General features: G+C 42.0%; 1 protein-coding gene across 2 annotated transcripts in view; it reads left to right on the forward strand.

The window, feature by feature from the left end:
* The window catches only part of col4a2 (collagen, type IV, alpha 2), a 56,384-nt gene that overhangs the window by 16,126 nt on the left and 21,991 nt on the right, over positions 1–18,267 (forward strand). For both annotated transcript variants that reach the window (XM_035175250.2, XM_035175251.2), the window contains exon 4: positions 4,819–4,899. In XM_035175250.2, coding sequence (XP_035031141.2) covers positions 4,819–4,899 — 81 coding nt within the window. The remainder of the gene's footprint in view (positions 1–4,818; positions 4,900–18,267) is intronic.

The following is an 18,267-nucleotide window of genomic DNA, read 5'->3' on the forward strand; positions in this document are numbered from 1 at the left end:
CTAATTAAAGAGGTTATGTTTTCACCCCTGTCCATGTTGTTTTGTTTGTTTTTTAGCAGGATTATGCAAAATCTACTGAATAGTTTTCCATGAAACTTGGTGGAACGATGGGACATGGTCCATGAATCAACACATTGAAGTTTGATCTGGATCTGGCCTCAGAGACAGATCCAGCATCTTTTTATAACCTTCTTCAGCATTGTGATCTTTTAGATATTTTCTCTGATTTCACAGAGAATTATTCATGCATTTTGATGGAAAAACCGGCACATTTAGGGGACTGATATTTATGAGTTTGCGCAATTTGGTGCTGCTTGATTTAATGTAAGGGCCTTGGCAGGGGTGTTACATTATTTCTATGGGAAAGGCTCATATCCTATAAAATGATGGCGTAGGTCAAACTTAACACAAGTCAACAGTTAAACCACTTTTCAATTGACACCAGATAAACTGCAGTTAACCATAGCAACAATATGTATATATGTTGTATTGTTAAACTTATTAGTTAATCACTTGTATTATTTGAGACTCTGTGCCACTGCCTCCATTTTACCTTTATTAGACTCCTGGTAGGAGCCTGATACTCTTGTCCAAACTAATCCTCACATTCATAGACAATAATAAAGTAATAGATGAGGGGAAAGGAATGTGATTAACTCCATTACGTCATATTCCATATTGCTTACTGATGGCTTGTAACAGCATCTGTCGCCGCTCTTTCTTTACGGATGATAAATGTAATTAAAATCCAACGCTCACTGGATCACCTGCTTCACAAATCCAAATAAACCCTCCGTATTTCATTTTAATAGCATTGATCACAATGATTTGTTAATGTGTGTGTCGGCAGGAAGGAGGAGGGGGAGTGAGAAGCTGAGCGTGAGAAAGATTCGCTGTTCACCCAGCTGGTTTTATTTCATTCACCGTACATTACGCTGAAGGAGTCGGTGCACGTTCAGAGTGAAGCTCCAGCTCAGCCATAAGGAACGGGGAGGAAACAAAAACAACATTGCTCGGTCAGGGAGGCATTAATCATGTACAGGTCATCTTCATACAGCAGTGTGTCTGTGTTTAATTAGTTATTCAAGGAAGCACTTTCAAAAACAGGTAATGACAGATGAGTGAATATCAAAGATGTGATATAGCCCGCACACAGACCATAGACTACAGTATATAATTGAGTTGATGGTGGTAATGCACCTTAACGCAAATTGCCGCCCACCATGAAACAGAAAAAGTAGAACCTAGACCGTAAATAAAGATGAACGACACCTCCTCCCACTATCCAGAAATGAAGCCAAAATATCCCGGATATGAACACTGCCGTCTCGCACCAAAGATCAAAGTTTCACCTGTTTTTTTAGCATCAAATATCTAATTGAAAGTAAACTTATCAGAAAAATGAACACTTGGACATATATCATTTTAATTTGTTCCATGTCCCATTCATTTATCTGGAGGTGGTGGGATTTATCGCCTATACTGCAGCCAGCCACCAGGGGGGCAATTGAGTCACTTTGGCTTCACTTTTGGGGAGCTGTCATGTCGTCCATCTTTATCTCTTATTCCAAACACATATGGCAGAGGAATATATTAGTTTCCCTCAGGGGACGCCGTGTTTGCTCTGAGAGGAAGACAGCATGTTGTTACTTTGACAGACTCAACCTATTTTCCTGCGTCAACCGTCATAAAATGTTTTATTGTGCTGTCACGTGTGTTTGGTCTGAGCGATGTACCCAGATGCACAGGTTGATGTATGGATATGAATCTGTGTAGAAAGCGTGTTTACATCGGTGCCACTGACAGCAGTTCATAGGACATAAAAGATGATCAACACCGAAGGGTTGTTCTGTAAACGAGAGGCCCTGGATGAATGATCCCAGGAACTGCTCTGTGCGTAGGGTCAGTGTTCCATGTCATATACACAGTTGTTTGACAGCCCTCATGTCAAAGATAAAGGAAGTTGCTTCTTGCGCTCTCAAATTCTGTCTAGAATAAAGAAAGGAGATATTGATGGGTTCTTTTATAAAAATGGGAAACACTGCAGCTCATGGGCACGTGTCGAGCCGAAATCACCATTCACTACGAGACAAATAGTAATAGCCTGATAAAGTATTCTCTACTGAGACTGGGAGCCTGACCTCTCTCACTACAGCTTATAGGTGTGAGATTTATGGTAATGAAATTAATAAAGGGTACAAACAGAAGGCTCTGTCCATTTGCGTATAATTATCTAACATTGAGCAAAAATCAGCCCTAACGATCCCAACATGGGGTTTTATTTATAATTTTTTTTATCATCCTTTGTCAGTCTGAAAATCTGCCAGGAAATTTGGGGAAGTTGTCTGATATAAGACGTGTAGTTGCAGTCTGCGATCAGACAGGATGGTGAATTAGTGGTTCACTCATGTGTGTATTTGTGAAGAGGCACCAATGAGAAAGCACTCTGAGAAAGACAGGGAATAGAAGATGGTTGGTGGACTATTGGCAAAAAGTTTTTGAACCTCATCTTTTTCCATTAAAATGTCAATTCTTTTTTTATTGTCGAGTGCTTCATTGAAAATGCACCCCCACATTATCGTCCAATTACTTTCCAGTGTGTTATTATGTCGTCGGGTGGAGAAAACAGGATGCTGCAGCACAATCCTATTGTCTGCTGAAACGGCCACCAGCTATTTTCAACCTGTAAACGGTTGAAAGTTGAATTGATGGTGCATTGCTACACGATGTGTCATCGCCTTTATGGGGAGCTGTTCCTTTGTGGGTCTGTTCGGAGATGACGCCGTCTATTGTCCGTGTTCTGGATTTCCACCTCACTGTGAAGAAAGGTCATGTCGTGAATTTTTCGTCCCCTCCGGAGGATAAAACGTTGCCAAGGTGTTCACAGAGACGTTGCTTGGTTTGGGAACATTCGGGACATGAAAGAAGAATGTTGTTTGTGGACAGAGTGAGTCTGTCACCATCGTATTTCAGGCTGAAACTGAGCTCATCACAGCTTGTCTTAACTAGATCCAACAGCAGTTTGAAAGGAACCCCACAGATCCACCGATAGTTAGCGAAGAAATGCGGCCTTGTGCATTCCATAATGGCGGGGAAGAGGGTCTTTTTGTTGAGGCGATAGGGGATCATTAAAGGACGACGCCTGCACATTAAAAGACGGTCTTTGTGTGTGAGGAGGGTCTCAATGTGGCCTTTGTCTTCGGGAGCGCTGGGATCTGCTGTCAAAATGTGGAGGGAGAAATCTTCTGATTCTTTATCAGCCACTTTGTTACCATTGTGGGCATAATGTGTCCATTTTCTTGACAAGGGAGAAGGGAGGGTATCGAGGCATTTGCTGCCTAAGCAGGCTATGGTATGGCTGTGTGGGTGGAGGACGTGGGCCGACACGGAGACGTCAGCCTCATGGAGCGTCTCTGCATGTCTGTATAGAAGGTTTTACTCACACTGTACTAATACGCTAAGTCAAAGGCAACTGAAAAGCCTTTTTTACCTTAACTTGGGAGTCATATGCTAAATTTGTTCGTGTTATATCTGTGTTCACAGCAGGGAAAAGTTCAGTGGAATAATTCAACTATCATAAAGCTTTGTTTTCCAGCCAGACAGTTAAATGGAAACAGTGCTGCACGGTTTAGTTACTGATTAAGCCACACATCCATTAAAAGAACATTTGGATCAGTGATTCATTGATTCCAGCAACAAATTAGAGCTAAAGTCTTGATGTTTTGCAGCACTGGAGGTGAAGATGTGGCTCTCAGCATGCCATGGAAACTGCTTTCACACATGCACTGAACTCCGGACATTTTCCAGGACATGTCGGACTGAGCCCCTGTGTGAATACAGCTGGAAAATTCCCAGCGAGCCGGTGGTCGTGTTGGTGATGTTTCTAACAGGCGAAACTGGAAGAACATCTCAGGGCAGAGATACAGACTAAGATGTCAACTTAGAAAGACAATGAGATTCAAGAACATTCTTAGAAAGGCAAACTCCACACACAATATTCCCGACATTTTCAGGAGTTCGTACAGTTTTGCTAAGGTTTCGAACTATTTTGCCTTTGCTTCTGATGAGTAAGAAATGTGCTCATGCAAAGGATTTAAAGCGAATTCTTTTCAGTTTGAATTTTACAAGGTATTTTCCTATAAAACCCAACATAAAAGCAAAGGTTCTCAAAGGCTCCATTCTGTCGTCATTAACGTCTCCAGATATCTCAGCGGGCTCAGGACACCTCTGACCTGTGGGTTGGGAAATCCCGCTCGCGTCCCCGCTCTCTTTGATCGAGTCATGTCCACGCTGACCTCATGGGCTGCGTGTGTGTGTGCTCGTGTCATTTCTCGCACAGATCGGCCTGTGATAGTGGGTGGTTTTGTTGGTATGCAGACATCCAAAGACAAATTGTGCCCGTCCAGTGGTGGGACGCAGCCTCTCTGATGAATAGGACTTTCATGGCTGTCCATTATGTCTGGATGTCCATCATGAGTCACTGGACACACATCCTAAACATCCTCTCTGCACAGTGGACCAATTTACTCAACTGCGCAGACAGGAAAGCAACAACTATCAACACTCGTGCAACAGCACTGCATGCACGTGTCACAAACCACATTGTAAACAAACACAGGCGGTCACACCTACACAAAAATTTAATCCACACTGTGACCCATGCAATGCATCAAGAGGAAGGCAACCCTTTTGTTTATGCAAACGAAGCAGACAGCTAAATCTTTTGCTCTTTTACAGTTTTGAGTATGTTTGACCTCTGCACTCTGACCTCTCATAGTCTATCCCTGACCTCCATGTTATGTGTTTTGTGTGTGACAGGGTGGGAAGAAGCACAGCGGCCCCTGCGGAGGAAGAGACTGCAGCGGAGATTGTAAATGTTTCCCAGAGAAGGGTGGCAGGGTAAGTCCTAAACTCCAACTACTGTTCTAACTAGCACCGTAAACGTGCCGCTCTATTTCTCTCTCCTTCTCCCTTCCTCTGTGTTAACCAGCTCTTGGTTTTCTCTCTGGAATATACCAAATAAGGCCATGATCGCACATGATGCTTCCTAAAACCGCCTGCAAACTGTATTAATATCAATAACAAGGAGACTTTTTCCAAATTTCTCTGAAAGGATCATCCTTTAAACCCAAGGAGAGCATCCAAGCTGCTTTGATTTATAGTATTTATTCCTCCAGATTAGCTAAAGCTAATATTAAGTGGATGTTGTGTAACTATGAGAATGAACGTAATGATCTGTGCCTCATGTGAGCATTGTCTCTGTTACCAACACAACTCATAGAAGCATCATGTCTTATCAGGCCCTTTCGTGGAAAACCAAAGCATCACAACAATGAACTATAAACATGTTGGTTAATGTGAATTTATGAGACCGAAGTGGGCATTCAGCCACGTGGAAGACTGCTGCCGAGTCTCATTATTCTGAAACCCTTATCAGACGATGCTACAGCTAAAGTGATGAGGTTCAAACCATTAACCTCAGTGAAAGAGGAGGCCCCAGTGGAGGGAGTGTGTGGAGTGTGGGAGACACATCAGCCAGAGCAATGACGGACAGAAAAAAGAGACGCCCCTGATGCCGGAGGGTTTTTATATCGGAGAGAGACAGACGTAGACTAAACACTCTGAGATAACAAATGTTGAGTGAGGGACTGAGGCTCTGCATGAATAAAACTGCTTTTGGCCTCACATGTGCTGTGGAGATCGTCTGATAGCGTTCTGATAGCTGGACTCAGGTTCCACACACTTAAAGTTTTGTTATTTTCAGAATCAGACAGACAACACTATACTCAGCACAAGCTTTAAATCGGGAAGTAGAGAGTTGGTTTATGGGTAATCTTAGCTCTCACATGCTTGTAGAGTGCAGGAATAAACATCTTCAAAAACTAAGCTACAAACTGAGCTTAGTTGTAACACTTCTTTCTGCAGGTTGAGCTACAGAATATGTTGTTAACCATTTTGGGGGAGGTCAACTTACAAAATAGATCTGACACCCTGGTATTCTTGCTTCATGCTTCAATTTTTTTTTTCTTAAAACCAGACTGATATGGATTTTGGGAGATTGATGCCGATACATATATATTTGCAGATATATATATATATTTAAAAAGAAGTTGTTTGTAATTGAGGCTTGATAGTTTACAGTTTAACCATAAACCTTATTATAAATAACTATAAATAGAGAAGAGAAAAAGAAAGAAACACAGATAACTACAAACAAATATATAGAACTCCAAATAAAAAAAATACGATCTATATTTTATACATAAAATGTAAACATAAATGCAGATCTTTTCTGTGTCGTTCAGTCAGTACATTTTTTTTCATATCAACGCATATCAGCAAAAATAAATGCCAATACCGACATGTCTGTAAAAAAGCTCATATTTGCTGATTTTATCTGCAAACAGTTTGTTTTCACATATTTTTACTTTCGGGCCCAAAAAATTCAACAACACCTGGTAATTAACATGTAAATGATGCATATACACATCCTTTGTCTCTGTGTGCATATAGAACATATGCAAATAAACTATCTTTATGTAAATATAAATACAAGAAGAGAACTGAATTTCATTATAAAGTCATCATTAGTCACTTAATCTGCTGTGAATAAAACCACAGTGATAAAAATAAAAGGAATGAGTGATCTAGGGAATATATATATATATAGTATATATACAGAACATTTAGTTTAACCTATTGTATGTTTTAAAGACAAATGTTCCACCGCAGATTTGACCTATTTCCTCTGTTTCTGTTATCACTTTAAAAAACTGCTCATAGGAACTATTAACATCTCAGTTTAATCTGTGTGATGTGGTAAAGGAGTGAAATGTTCTCTCAGAAACGTCTCGCCGACCCGAAGAACGGCTCCTGAGGGAACCATTCTTTAAAAGAAAATACTGAGGTGAAGACGGGATTGGTCTAGCAACTGTACTTTTGGCACGCAACAAGAATTCCCCCGATCAACTTTACAGTAGTCTGACCTTTGACTTGCACGCCTGCTATGGGTACAGGAAACCCCACAAGGAGGCACGGAGAGAGGAAGTTCCACATTCCACATCTGAAGGACACAAAGGTCCGATGACAGGGTCAGCGGACCACCTCTCTCTTCCTCTTTCTCGGCATTAACCAGATGTGAGGGAAAGAGTTTTGATAATTCAGTGAAGAAGTGATAATGACTGTGTGGAGCGAGTGAAGAGCTTTTTATTTGGCAGTCAGACCTCGACATCACTCTGGGTTTATCTATGAAAAAAAGAGATAAAAGTACAAAATGACTCTGGTCATAGTTCCAACATTTCTACACATCCAATGCAAGTTTATTTATGTAGCACAGTTCAACAGCGAGGCAATCGTGCAAGTGCTTTTGAAATATCTGATGTGGTAAAGATGAATTATACACACATTTCTCTCCCACTACAAATTTGCTATATTTCTAACTAATAGATAAGACTTTCCAAGAATCCAGACAATATACATTTGTCTTTGTGTTATGTGCGTTAGTTGTGGTCTCTGATGTATTGCATTGCATCAAATCCCCCAATATGCATTACCCAACAGATGTGCTTGTTTGTGAATGCAATGGAAACCAAGATGGCTTTTATCACAGATGTGTTCATCCCTCCGTCTCTCTTGCTTCTTGACTGTCTCCGGTCCGTCCAAATCTCTTCCCCCCAGAGGAGAGTCATGACGACGAACGCCTCCCTGGACGGATCAAACTGATCCTTCACAGCTGCCTGGATTTGCTGAGACCTGCAGCTGTGGAGATTAGGTGATGGTTGTTAATGGGTGGCTGTGGTCATGTCAGCATCTTGGTTTGGCTGCTCTGTGAGGTTGTAGGATTCAGTTGTTCCACCATGTCCACCAGTGGGAGATGGGAGAAGTCAAGTTGGAATCAGTATTTTTTAAAGCTGAAATCAATCAAACCACTATTTGTATATGAACGGTGTTTCCTGTTGTGATGAACTCAGTATTTCAGTGGCTTAAATCCCCGAAAACCCTCTGTACGCTGCCGGTTTAGCACCAAACAGCCAATAGACATCAGTGTTGGTAAACAGCTCTAATATACAAAGTTAGTGGCTCGCTGGTGAACATAGGTCGAGCCAGATATTTCCCTTGGTGGGTGGCGGACACCAACAGGGCTTAAATGAGCGTTAACATCGGACTTCCATTCATGAAACGGCCAGAAACATGACTCCAAGTGAACGTTCATTTTGTTTTGGGTTGAAAATTCAAGGACACTAGCATATTCACAAACTGCGTGTCATATCAAATTCATGTGAACTTGATTTTTGGAAAACGTGCACAGCTTCAGATGACACACTTAGCGACTAGCTGGTGAACATTCCTAGAGCCAAAGATTTCCCTCTATGGTTGGTGGAGACCAAAAACTTGCAAAAATGAGCATGAACATTGGTCTTCCATTCATTTAAGGGGCAAGAAACATGAGCTACTGTTGCTTTGTGTCTGCTGGATGTGTAAATAAACTACTATTTGGCAACTTATTCTCTGTAACTTTAAAAGGGGATACTATGTCAGTGTTGTGTTTACGGCTCGTCATGTGACCCCCCAGTGGCCACAAAATCATTTAATGCCAAAGAGTTTTTTTTTCCATGCAAGATGAAAATGTAATACATGATGGAAAGGAACATGAATTATGTTCCAGTGGACAGAGGGTCACACAAGGTACTTTGTGAATGAATGCTAGACTTCATGTGGTAGAACAGGCATCATGATACAGACAGTGAGACTTTGAGTGGATTCAAATGACAGAGACAGACGGAGAGAGCGTGAGAGAGACAGGAAGAATGAATTGGATTGTTTGGTGGGGGCTAAATATGTTAATTCCACTGGTTTTCTGCTTTGGAGGGAGGGCAGAGATTTGGCAAGCCGACTCGCTGGCCCTACCACCCACTGCCCCTGACAGAGAAGTCGCACAGAAAAAAAACCAAGCTGCCTACAGCATACTTCATAAAGTCCTCATTGTTCTCCTGCATTAGTGGTGGATTGGACTCCTCAGATTGGAAATAAAAAGGCAGAACAATCAAGTTGAAATTGAATAACGACTAAATCAATTAGGCATACAAAGCATCTGAAGTATAGTTCACAAAAGTGCCATTTATAGCTGAAGGGAAAGGGCACAGTTGTAATCGCACAATAGAGTTGGCTCCTTTACGAAGAAACTGCAGAGCGGTCAAAGATAGAGAGGATGATCTCAGGTGCTGTAAAAATAGCCGACTCAAGCATGAAAAATCAATGAGAGCACGAGAAACTGAACACAAGCTTCCCCACGTCCTCACCAGAAAACATGTTTAGGAGATCAATGCTGTCTTTTGTTGCTGCCGGGAGTCTCTCTGTCCTCAGTTCTCAGAAACGGGGAGTGGCGCCCGGGTCGTACTGGGAAATAGAAACTTTGGATTAACGAACAGTAGCGTCCATCAGCATGAGCTCACTGTCCCATAGAGTGGACAAGCAGAGATAAAAACGCATTGAGAGACAGATGATGTGTTCGGGGGAGAAAGATAATGTGGGTGTGTGTGTGAAAGTGACGATTTTAATCACCATCGCAGACACTGTGCAGATGGAGATGCGCTGGCCTTTCCACCCTGGGAAAAGCTGCCACAGCTGATGAAGAGCAGGAAGTGACACACGTCTCAGGAAGCTGAACACAATGACGCTCCACTGATCTTTTTTTAATATGGACAGTCCCTGTTTTTGTGGGAACAAGATCGTCTGTGTTTGGCCGAAGCTATAAATGGCAAAGATTTCCTTGTTCCATGAAAAACAAGCCAGACATACCTACATTCTGAATCCAGTACCCATGACTGTAATGTACTTTCCTGTCTGCTCAAGGACAGGATAGCGGCACCGAGAGGAATGCTGTACGTTCATCAAAGACATCAAAGAGTTGAATATATGTTGTTTGCACTGAAGGATGTAAACTCTGTATCGGTGGGTTTGTTGAGTTTTTACTGTGCTTGCACGACCGTGACCTCTTCACAGTGAGAACATTTTACAACCCCTCCATGTATAAAACCTTTTCTAAGCAAATCCTAAAACTCGCAAATATGTGACATCTATCGAATAATTCCATAAATCGCTCCATCTGTTTGTATGTGACTCACATAGCTAAAAAACAATTCATTTTACCAGCTTCACACTTGAAATGAGTATTGTTAAGGGTCCAAGGAAGTTCAGTGTTGAGTTAAGTGCGATTTGGACACACGATATGATCAATATTAATACAATTTGAATAAATAGGTGACCAGTGCTCGGAAACTTTACTGAACTTTTGAATAAACACGTAAACAGCTCTTTGTGCAGCAGGGGTTAGGGTTAGTGATATACTGTGGTGGTGCAGTTTCAGCGGACTGAGTCCCGCAATCAGTCATCACGTGCCCCAGCTCAATTACTGCAGGCCACTTTTACAGTTTCAAAAAGAAAGCTGCAACCAGCATCACCACAGGTAAAGTAAACAGCCCATTTTAAACAGGAAAGTTTACAGCGGGGACTGCAAGAGTCCATGGAAAAGCAGGAATTTTCCCTTTGTCCCTGGTGAGTTTCTCAACTGACAGTAGTGATATGCATGTGAAACCGACATCATGGCCCCTGCATACCCTCTGGAAACTGTCTCAATGTGCCCAACTGTGTGTATTAAATAAACTCTCTATAACTCTTGACCTTAAATCAGGTTGCGCTCCTCTGATTGAAACTGCCTCTCCGTCAGCGGCCGGTCATGATTCATCTCCTCAGATAGAAAGTTTTAGTCTGACAGCAGAGGAGGACTGATACCTTTTTGATCTGATTTGTTCGCGGTATCATGGCATGTCAGTTTGCATTAGGGGCTTGTTGTAGCTTCACATGTCAGTGATAAATGATTTATAACGACAGCTATAAGTCCCTCATCTCAAAACATGCAAACCTGATCTCTACCCTGACTCCGACCTTGACTGGGCCTGTCAAGGAACAACTATCAACTGTGGAGTAAAACTTTAGAATAAAAAAAGATGGTGCACGTGAGTGTGAGTGTACGGGAGGGTGGGAGGTTACAACCCTGCTGCTTTCACTAAAACTCTCAGCCAGAAGGATATTCTTTCATTAGGTTGTTGGAAAGAGGAATTCTGCGGGGATCATGAGCTGGCTTTGTCCTGTGTGAAAATTAAAGCTGTGGAGCAGTAGGACATGTCTGGAGAGGAGCTTAGACAAACAGACTCTCAGCAGCTGTTTGTGTGTGTTAACGCAGCCCAGTGATGATGTACAGTAACACACACAAGATGGAGAGAAGCATCATTGGTGGCTGTTGCTACAGGTCAGAGGTTTTAAAGACATCTCAGCCACTGTGTGAACCTGTTAAAAGTTATGGTTAAAGACATTAAAGTCAAGCTTAGGAGAAAGTCTTTAATAGCCCGTTAAATGTCCACACCTCACACATTCCTCATGTGGTTTGTGTGGCTTCACTCCTCCACTCAGAACTATCTGCCTACTGAACACACAGATCAATGAGCAAAGAAATTATAAGCACCATAATCCCAAAAATACATTTTGGACAAGGGTGCAAAGAACTTTTTAAGAGTTAAAATTGTTCTAAAAACAGCAAGTAAAAGCAAAACGATGCAACTTTTTTACCTTAAATTACAAACTGACCTGGATAAGAGAGAATGGTGCCACTTTCATTTCCACTCTGTAACTTTGCTGAGCAGGTCCGATCTCCTGTGACAAGTGTTCAACTGACCGATAGTAACATCTTGAATTGACAGAATCAGGTCCAGCGAGTCCATGAGTGATGCTGAACTCTAGATCAGTTAAAAAGACTTAGAGGCCTCAACACATTGATAGACTTTGTCTTTTTCTTTACATGAAAACCACTTCAAGTGGCTGCAGAGGGCGCTGTTGCTCAGTAAAAGTTGCATAGTGTCGCTTTAAAATTTGTTTTTTAACAATTTTACGATTTTTATAAGATTGATAAACTGTTACCTCATGAGTAAAATAATCAATATATCTACTTTTTTGACAACTTGCAGGCTTGATAACAACCTTTAAACACAGCAGTGTGATCCATTTAAGTATCGTAAAGTTGTTTGGAGAATCTGTTCACAAGCAGTTATACGTATTCACACATCCAGCTGACACACAGCAACATTTACATTTATTCTGAGTCATGTTTCTGAACACCTGACAGATCCAAGTCGGATTTTCATGCTGCTTTAAGCTCTGCTTTGGTATCCACCAGTTCCTGAGAAAAATATCTGGCTCTTCAGCTGTTAAATGCTCCAACAACCAGCCACAGAATCTGTCCGTCTGCTGATTGGGGCTGAGTGTTGGAGTTTATCGAGTTGGCCTTTTCTGAAAACAGCTGCCTGCTGCATCTGGAGACAACATCAGTGAAAATAGTGAGAGGAGAGAAACATGATGACAAACCACAATTCACAGAGGGTCTATCTGCAGAGTAGGTGATAATTTGCTGTTATTTCATCACTAGAAGTAACTTTTCCACATTTTCAACCAGCATAAAGGTTTAGATTATTTCAGTTTACAATTTCCGTTTCTTATGTGAGAAACAAACCTTGCTTGAAAGTCAACAAACTATCAAACTTACTCTACAGTCCAGCTCCACTTAACTCAGAAAACTGAATGCTACGATCATATTTCTCCACTGACATTTTCATCTGCCTCGATTCTCAAAAGAAATTCTTTTCTCCGTCCCTTTCTCTTTTTTTCCCATAACAGTGAAAGTCGGGTTTGACCCTCCGTCCTGCACCCATCTGTGGTCGGACTTTAAGAGCCTAATAAAATGGCTCGCTCTCACATTTTAAGGTGATGGTTGCGGTTTGGGAACAAGAGGACTATTGTTGGTGTGGACAAAGGAGCATCTCTTTTTAAAATATACGATTACACACACACACACAAACACTGGGTAACATGCACAAAAAGTCCTATATTATTACTAAAGATGAAGTAATTGTAAAGTGCTTCAGAATATTTATCATTTGCTAAAACAATCGTAGCTTAGCAAATTTAACTAGGAATATCAGTCTGTCAAGTTTGGGATTTCTTGGATTGTGTGGCACTGTGACGGGAGCGATACTCAACAGTTTGAGGGTTTGCATCTTTTCATTTAGCCTGCACAAGACCAAAGACGACTGGGTTACATCCTCTTCGTCTGCTGAAACGTAATCTACAAATGTCAGCGTGTCTGGCTGATAAACTTAACGTAGTAATGTAATCCAGTTATATGTGATATTTCCAAGGCCAGGGAGCATTTTATTAGCCAACAAAAGCTTTTGTGAGGTTACACGTTTTATTAAATAAAAAAAACAAACATCCAGGAGTAATACAGCCTCTGTGTTGATGTGCTGTGGAACCCAGTTCTGGGCTTCATTACCTTGTCCATGGACATTTGGAATGAGACAGGCATCGAACTTCAAACCGCTCTTCCTCCTGAGCCACAGGGTGCGTAGTTTATACTTGTGTTGCCTGAGAGACATTTGTTTAAAAACATCTTAAGTCGTCCTCTAAAGAGAATTGAATCTACTTGACCATGAGAGTGAAAACAAGAGGAAATCTTGATTTTGATTATTTCATTAGATATCCCAGAATGCCCTTTTGTCCCCTTGACACTGTCATCATCATGTTATCCATCTGAAAGCAGGAAAACTGATGATGACAACCAAGTTCTTCAGTCGACCTTGTGTGTATTTTGGTGGTAGACACTGGCCTTGTTTTTATCATCTGCAGCCTGACTGTTATCGTCTGGCAGAGAACATGGCGTGAGGCCCTCACGCCATGTTCTCTGCCACGTGTTCTCAGCCACAACGTTTAAACATTGTGGTCTGCAGATTGTTGCCCCATGGCTCTCTGAACTTAACCACACTTTGTCTCATTTTGGTCACGGAGAAATATGGCTGCGAACACCCTTTAAATAAACAAGCTGGAACTGTTTCATCAGTTCAATCCATCTCCCTGTCAAGGAAAAACACACACAAACACCCAGCATGTTTTCCATATCCATCATATTTGTCTCAGTCTGTATTCTCACAATAGGAAAATTGGGTAAATAAGGTGTTCACGCTGTTCCTCCTCTGGGACGTTTGGATTTGATTTGTAGGCTGCACTCAGGAAATGTTCTGCTCCACAAAGACGATCCTCAGAGTAGGAAAAATGTGACCAGAGCTTTGGGTCACCACAGCAACGGCATGTGTTCCCCATCAGGCCTCGTTGTGAAATCTACATCGGGGGGGTCGGCTGCAGAGGAAACAATTAGATCTCCTTTAAATCCTCTCATTTTTATTCCACTTATATGAGGAAGGCATGTTTTCAGTGCAGAAGTTTTTTCTCAGGAGCAGAGACGAGGTCTCTGGGAGCAATTGTTTCCAATTTTGGTAAAACACCATCCCCAACTGACACCATCTGCTGCTTACTCAAATTAACAATAACAACTTGATGTAATTTATGTACTCAAGATAATCAACTCATTCATTTGCTCAGTAAACCATACACATGCTTGGACCTTTGCCCTGATTTGCTCCCTTGCAAACGATCAAGGAATGTGTATCGCAGCTGGAGGGACAGTGGGTGCTGCATCGCCATGTGGGAAAATGTCTTCCAGATTGGCAAAGATTGGACCATGGGCCGGGCCAGCTGGATGGGTTAGAGGGTGCAGAAAGAGACCTCGAGGATTATGGGTATCCCTGACACTAATGTGACTGGCTGAAGTCCATGGCAAGAAGCACCAGTGTCACAGCTGGGTATTTGACTCTCACTTTCCAAACACGGGTTTTCCCCATTGCTGTGCGTTGTTTTATTTTTTTCTAACCATTTATAAAAGAAAAGGTTGTAAAGAGCAATGTCGACTCGAGCTGAAATTTACAGTTAACAGTTTTTATTACATGTTAATCCATTGATAATTTTAAGTCACGAAAGTAAACTGTGTGGCTGCAGGGATAACAGTGTCGATCGAGACAAAAATATAGAAACAACAAATGAATGGACGACCATGGGATTTGGTTGAGATCAGGAGCATTTCAAGCAGATGAGTTCAGGGGATTTTGACCAGTCTCCTGTACACAACTGATAAACGGTCCATGTGGAGACTAAAGGAGGCAGAACACATTAACTGAAATGCATCGCTTATCTTATATTGCCTTTTCAGATGGACCTAAAACACCTACGTATCACAGTTAGTGTTTTGTGACTTGTGCGATCAAAGGAACCAGTCAGACTCTAAACAGTGTACATCTGCTGTCAACACCAGAAGCCCCAAAATATTGGACGTTGCCCTCAAAGGCTATTCCTCATCAGACAATATAGCCAATGGGCTGCAAGATTGATTATCTGCTAATAAACTCGGGCTATTAATTATTTCAACACTAAAGTTATTATTGTTCTATTTGCTGACAATTAGTGATCATTAATGTTTTTAAGGTCATTTTTATCAGTGAAACCATCTTTGGGTCAAAGTAACAAATCCTAATGTAAAATACAAAAAAACAACGTTCTCTCATCTGCCCATTGCTGCTGCATCCGCTCAAACAGTTTCACACCATATATCATTTACTGCACATATTTCTGTGCCCTGGGGTGTGATGTTCAATGTCAGAGAACAGTTTGTTTAGGAAACTGAGTTTTCCTCTGTGGGCCTTTTATAAACACAAAGACACACAGCGCTCTGGGAGATCCACTGTATGGAAAGTGTAATGTCATTATATCGCAGTGATAAATGTAACAGTGGGACTATATTAGAGGCCACACGCCCATGATGGAGCTCATTACGCACAGACATACACTCAGACTCACGCCGACACCCGACACGAGCTCACAGGTGGCTGGTCTCTGAGGTGAGGGCGACACCTCGTTTGAGACCTTGCGGCATGTCTCGCTCTTTTTCTCACGCACATGCGCACACACACACACGCAAGCTGCAGCTGTGACCTGTTTAGACACACATGTGCTTGGACCACAGACATGAGACGCCTCGTTCCTCCGCCATGAGGCAATAGCACAGGTGTCGGACCCCAGAGACCTCTGGGATAGCTGGAGGTGCAAGCTGTTCTGTTCTCAGCCTGGGATCCCCCCCCTCGAGTCTTGATCCTCAACACACACCCTCAATACACACACACTCTCTCTCGCTCACACACTCACACACACATCAGTCCAACCACTGGTCATTATCAGGCCCCCACGCTCTGGTCCGAAATACTGTCGGATCTCTGGCACATACTTCTGCACGTGCTCGGTGGGAAACGACATGTGCATGCAGAAATTAGCTTAGAGCCTAAACACATTAATGCTGATGTAAACTGGGCCAAACCACTGTGCGGTGAGCGTTTATACAAAGAGCAGCAGATCTCCATGAGAAACAAAGCGAGGGGACAAACAAATCACTCCTGTTTGTCTGAACGTCATCTGTTTTTATCCCCGTAGTTCATCCCCTTTGCTTTCCCCGTGAGACATTTTAAGCAGATGAGTCAGAGGAATTTGTCATTGTGCAGCTGAGAATACTAAAGTTCAAGTGATGTTTCAAAAGAATATGGCCTCAAGGTTTGTTTCCATAGCAACAGAGACCGTTTTTCATAACTTCCTGTACCACCTGTTGCCTGTACGGCCTCATCGTCTAGGAGTTTTAGAAGCAGGACATTTTCTTCCGTCACGGCGTTCCAGAAAGTTGACCTCCCCGACCACAGCCAGGAGATCTAAACACACTAATAGATATCTAAACATCATCTACACATGTTTATTTGTTCTGCCTGATTCCTCCTCAGGGGCTTCCAGTGGAGGACCCTCTCAGTGCTTTACCCTAACCCCTTATTCCCCCTACCCCTCCAGGGGAGCTGATTCTCTGTTTCCCTCTCTGGGCTTCGGATGCAGATCCTCAGGAAATGAGTCCAAGAGAAATGTGTCCAAGAAAAATATTTGAGCAGGGTCGCAGAGCAGTGGGACCCAATCCACCGAAGCGTCTGAGGCCTGATGTGGGAGTTAGGAAGCGATATTTAGTGTTTATGTGCTGCACTTCTCCTTCCTGGCCCCTTCTTTTCCATCCTTGTTTCCTTTATATCCTACTTCATATCCTTCTTATCTACGTTCCTTCCTCTCTTCTTTCTTTCCCTAGGTTCATTCATTCCCTTTTGTTTTATCCCTTTCCTCCTTTCATAAATCATTCTGTAACACTTCCTCTCTTACATCCCCTTTCCACACCAACTTTTCCTTCCTTCATTTGTTCTTTTCTACTTTGCTTCCTTCCCTCCATTCCACTACAATGGAGCAATTCAGAGTAGTAATTGGCTTTTATGTAGTCTTAGAAATTAAACAATTTTATGGTTGTTAATTCTTTTATTGCCCAATTTAATTCAGTTTTTAAAACATTTTACAACAGTTTTATTAGAAACTATTTTCACGCCTCAGTGTCTGCGACAGCAAGTGGCTGGAGGCTTTATGTTTCCATGTTTGTCTGTTCATCCGTCTTTTCCATTCTTGTGAAGGTGATATCTCAGGAAACTCCTCTAGGGAATTCCTTTAAACTTAAAACGTTCAGTTGTCTCAAGGATGAACTGCTCAAAGGTCAAGTTCACTGTGACCTCGCAAATCTCTTTTGCCTTGTGAACAAGTTTCCGTAAGAACACCTCGAGAGAATCTTTTCAAATTTGGTAAACATGTCCATTTAGACTCACAGATTAACTGATACGATTTTGGTGGTGACGGGTCAAAGGTTTTTGGCTTCTTGAGCATAATATCTCAAGTCTGGTTAGATTTTGGTGGTCAAAGGTTACAGTGACCTCATATGAGTCTAGAAAAACATGTATTTGGACTGAAACTTCACTGGTTGTTGTAGGCATACAACCACAGGGTGGTAATTCTAGTTATTTTATGTAGTGTTTTATAGTTGAAAGGTGCTTTGGTATATATAAAGATTGATTTGTACTGTAAATACTCTTCAGTTACTGTCGTCACTCTTTCGACATTGCTGCAGCAGGCAGCTCACAGACACTCACCAGAATTATACGTTTATTAGAACGAGTATACATGACATGATGAGTGTTGTGTAAAAGCACTCAGGTGTTTCTGTGGGGCGCTCTCAGCTCCCTGTCCCACACTGATGACATCAAAGGTTAGAGTACACACCACATAGCATTGGTTCTATCTCACCACAACGCTTTGTGTTTAGATTCTATGTTATTTCTGAGGAGATGCAGTATATACAATCACTGGAGGGGCACGACATGTGGAACAGGAGGAATTAGCTTTGTTTGCAACAGAGTAAATACAGGGTTGAAT

Source organism: Hippoglossus stenolepis, chromosome 13 (assembly GCF_022539355.2).
Source record: "Hippoglossus stenolepis isolate QCI-W04-F060 chromosome 13, HSTE1.2, whole genome shotgun sequence".
Lineage (NCBI taxonomy): Eukaryota > Metazoa > Chordata > Actinopteri > Pleuronectiformes > Pleuronectidae > Hippoglossus > Hippoglossus stenolepis.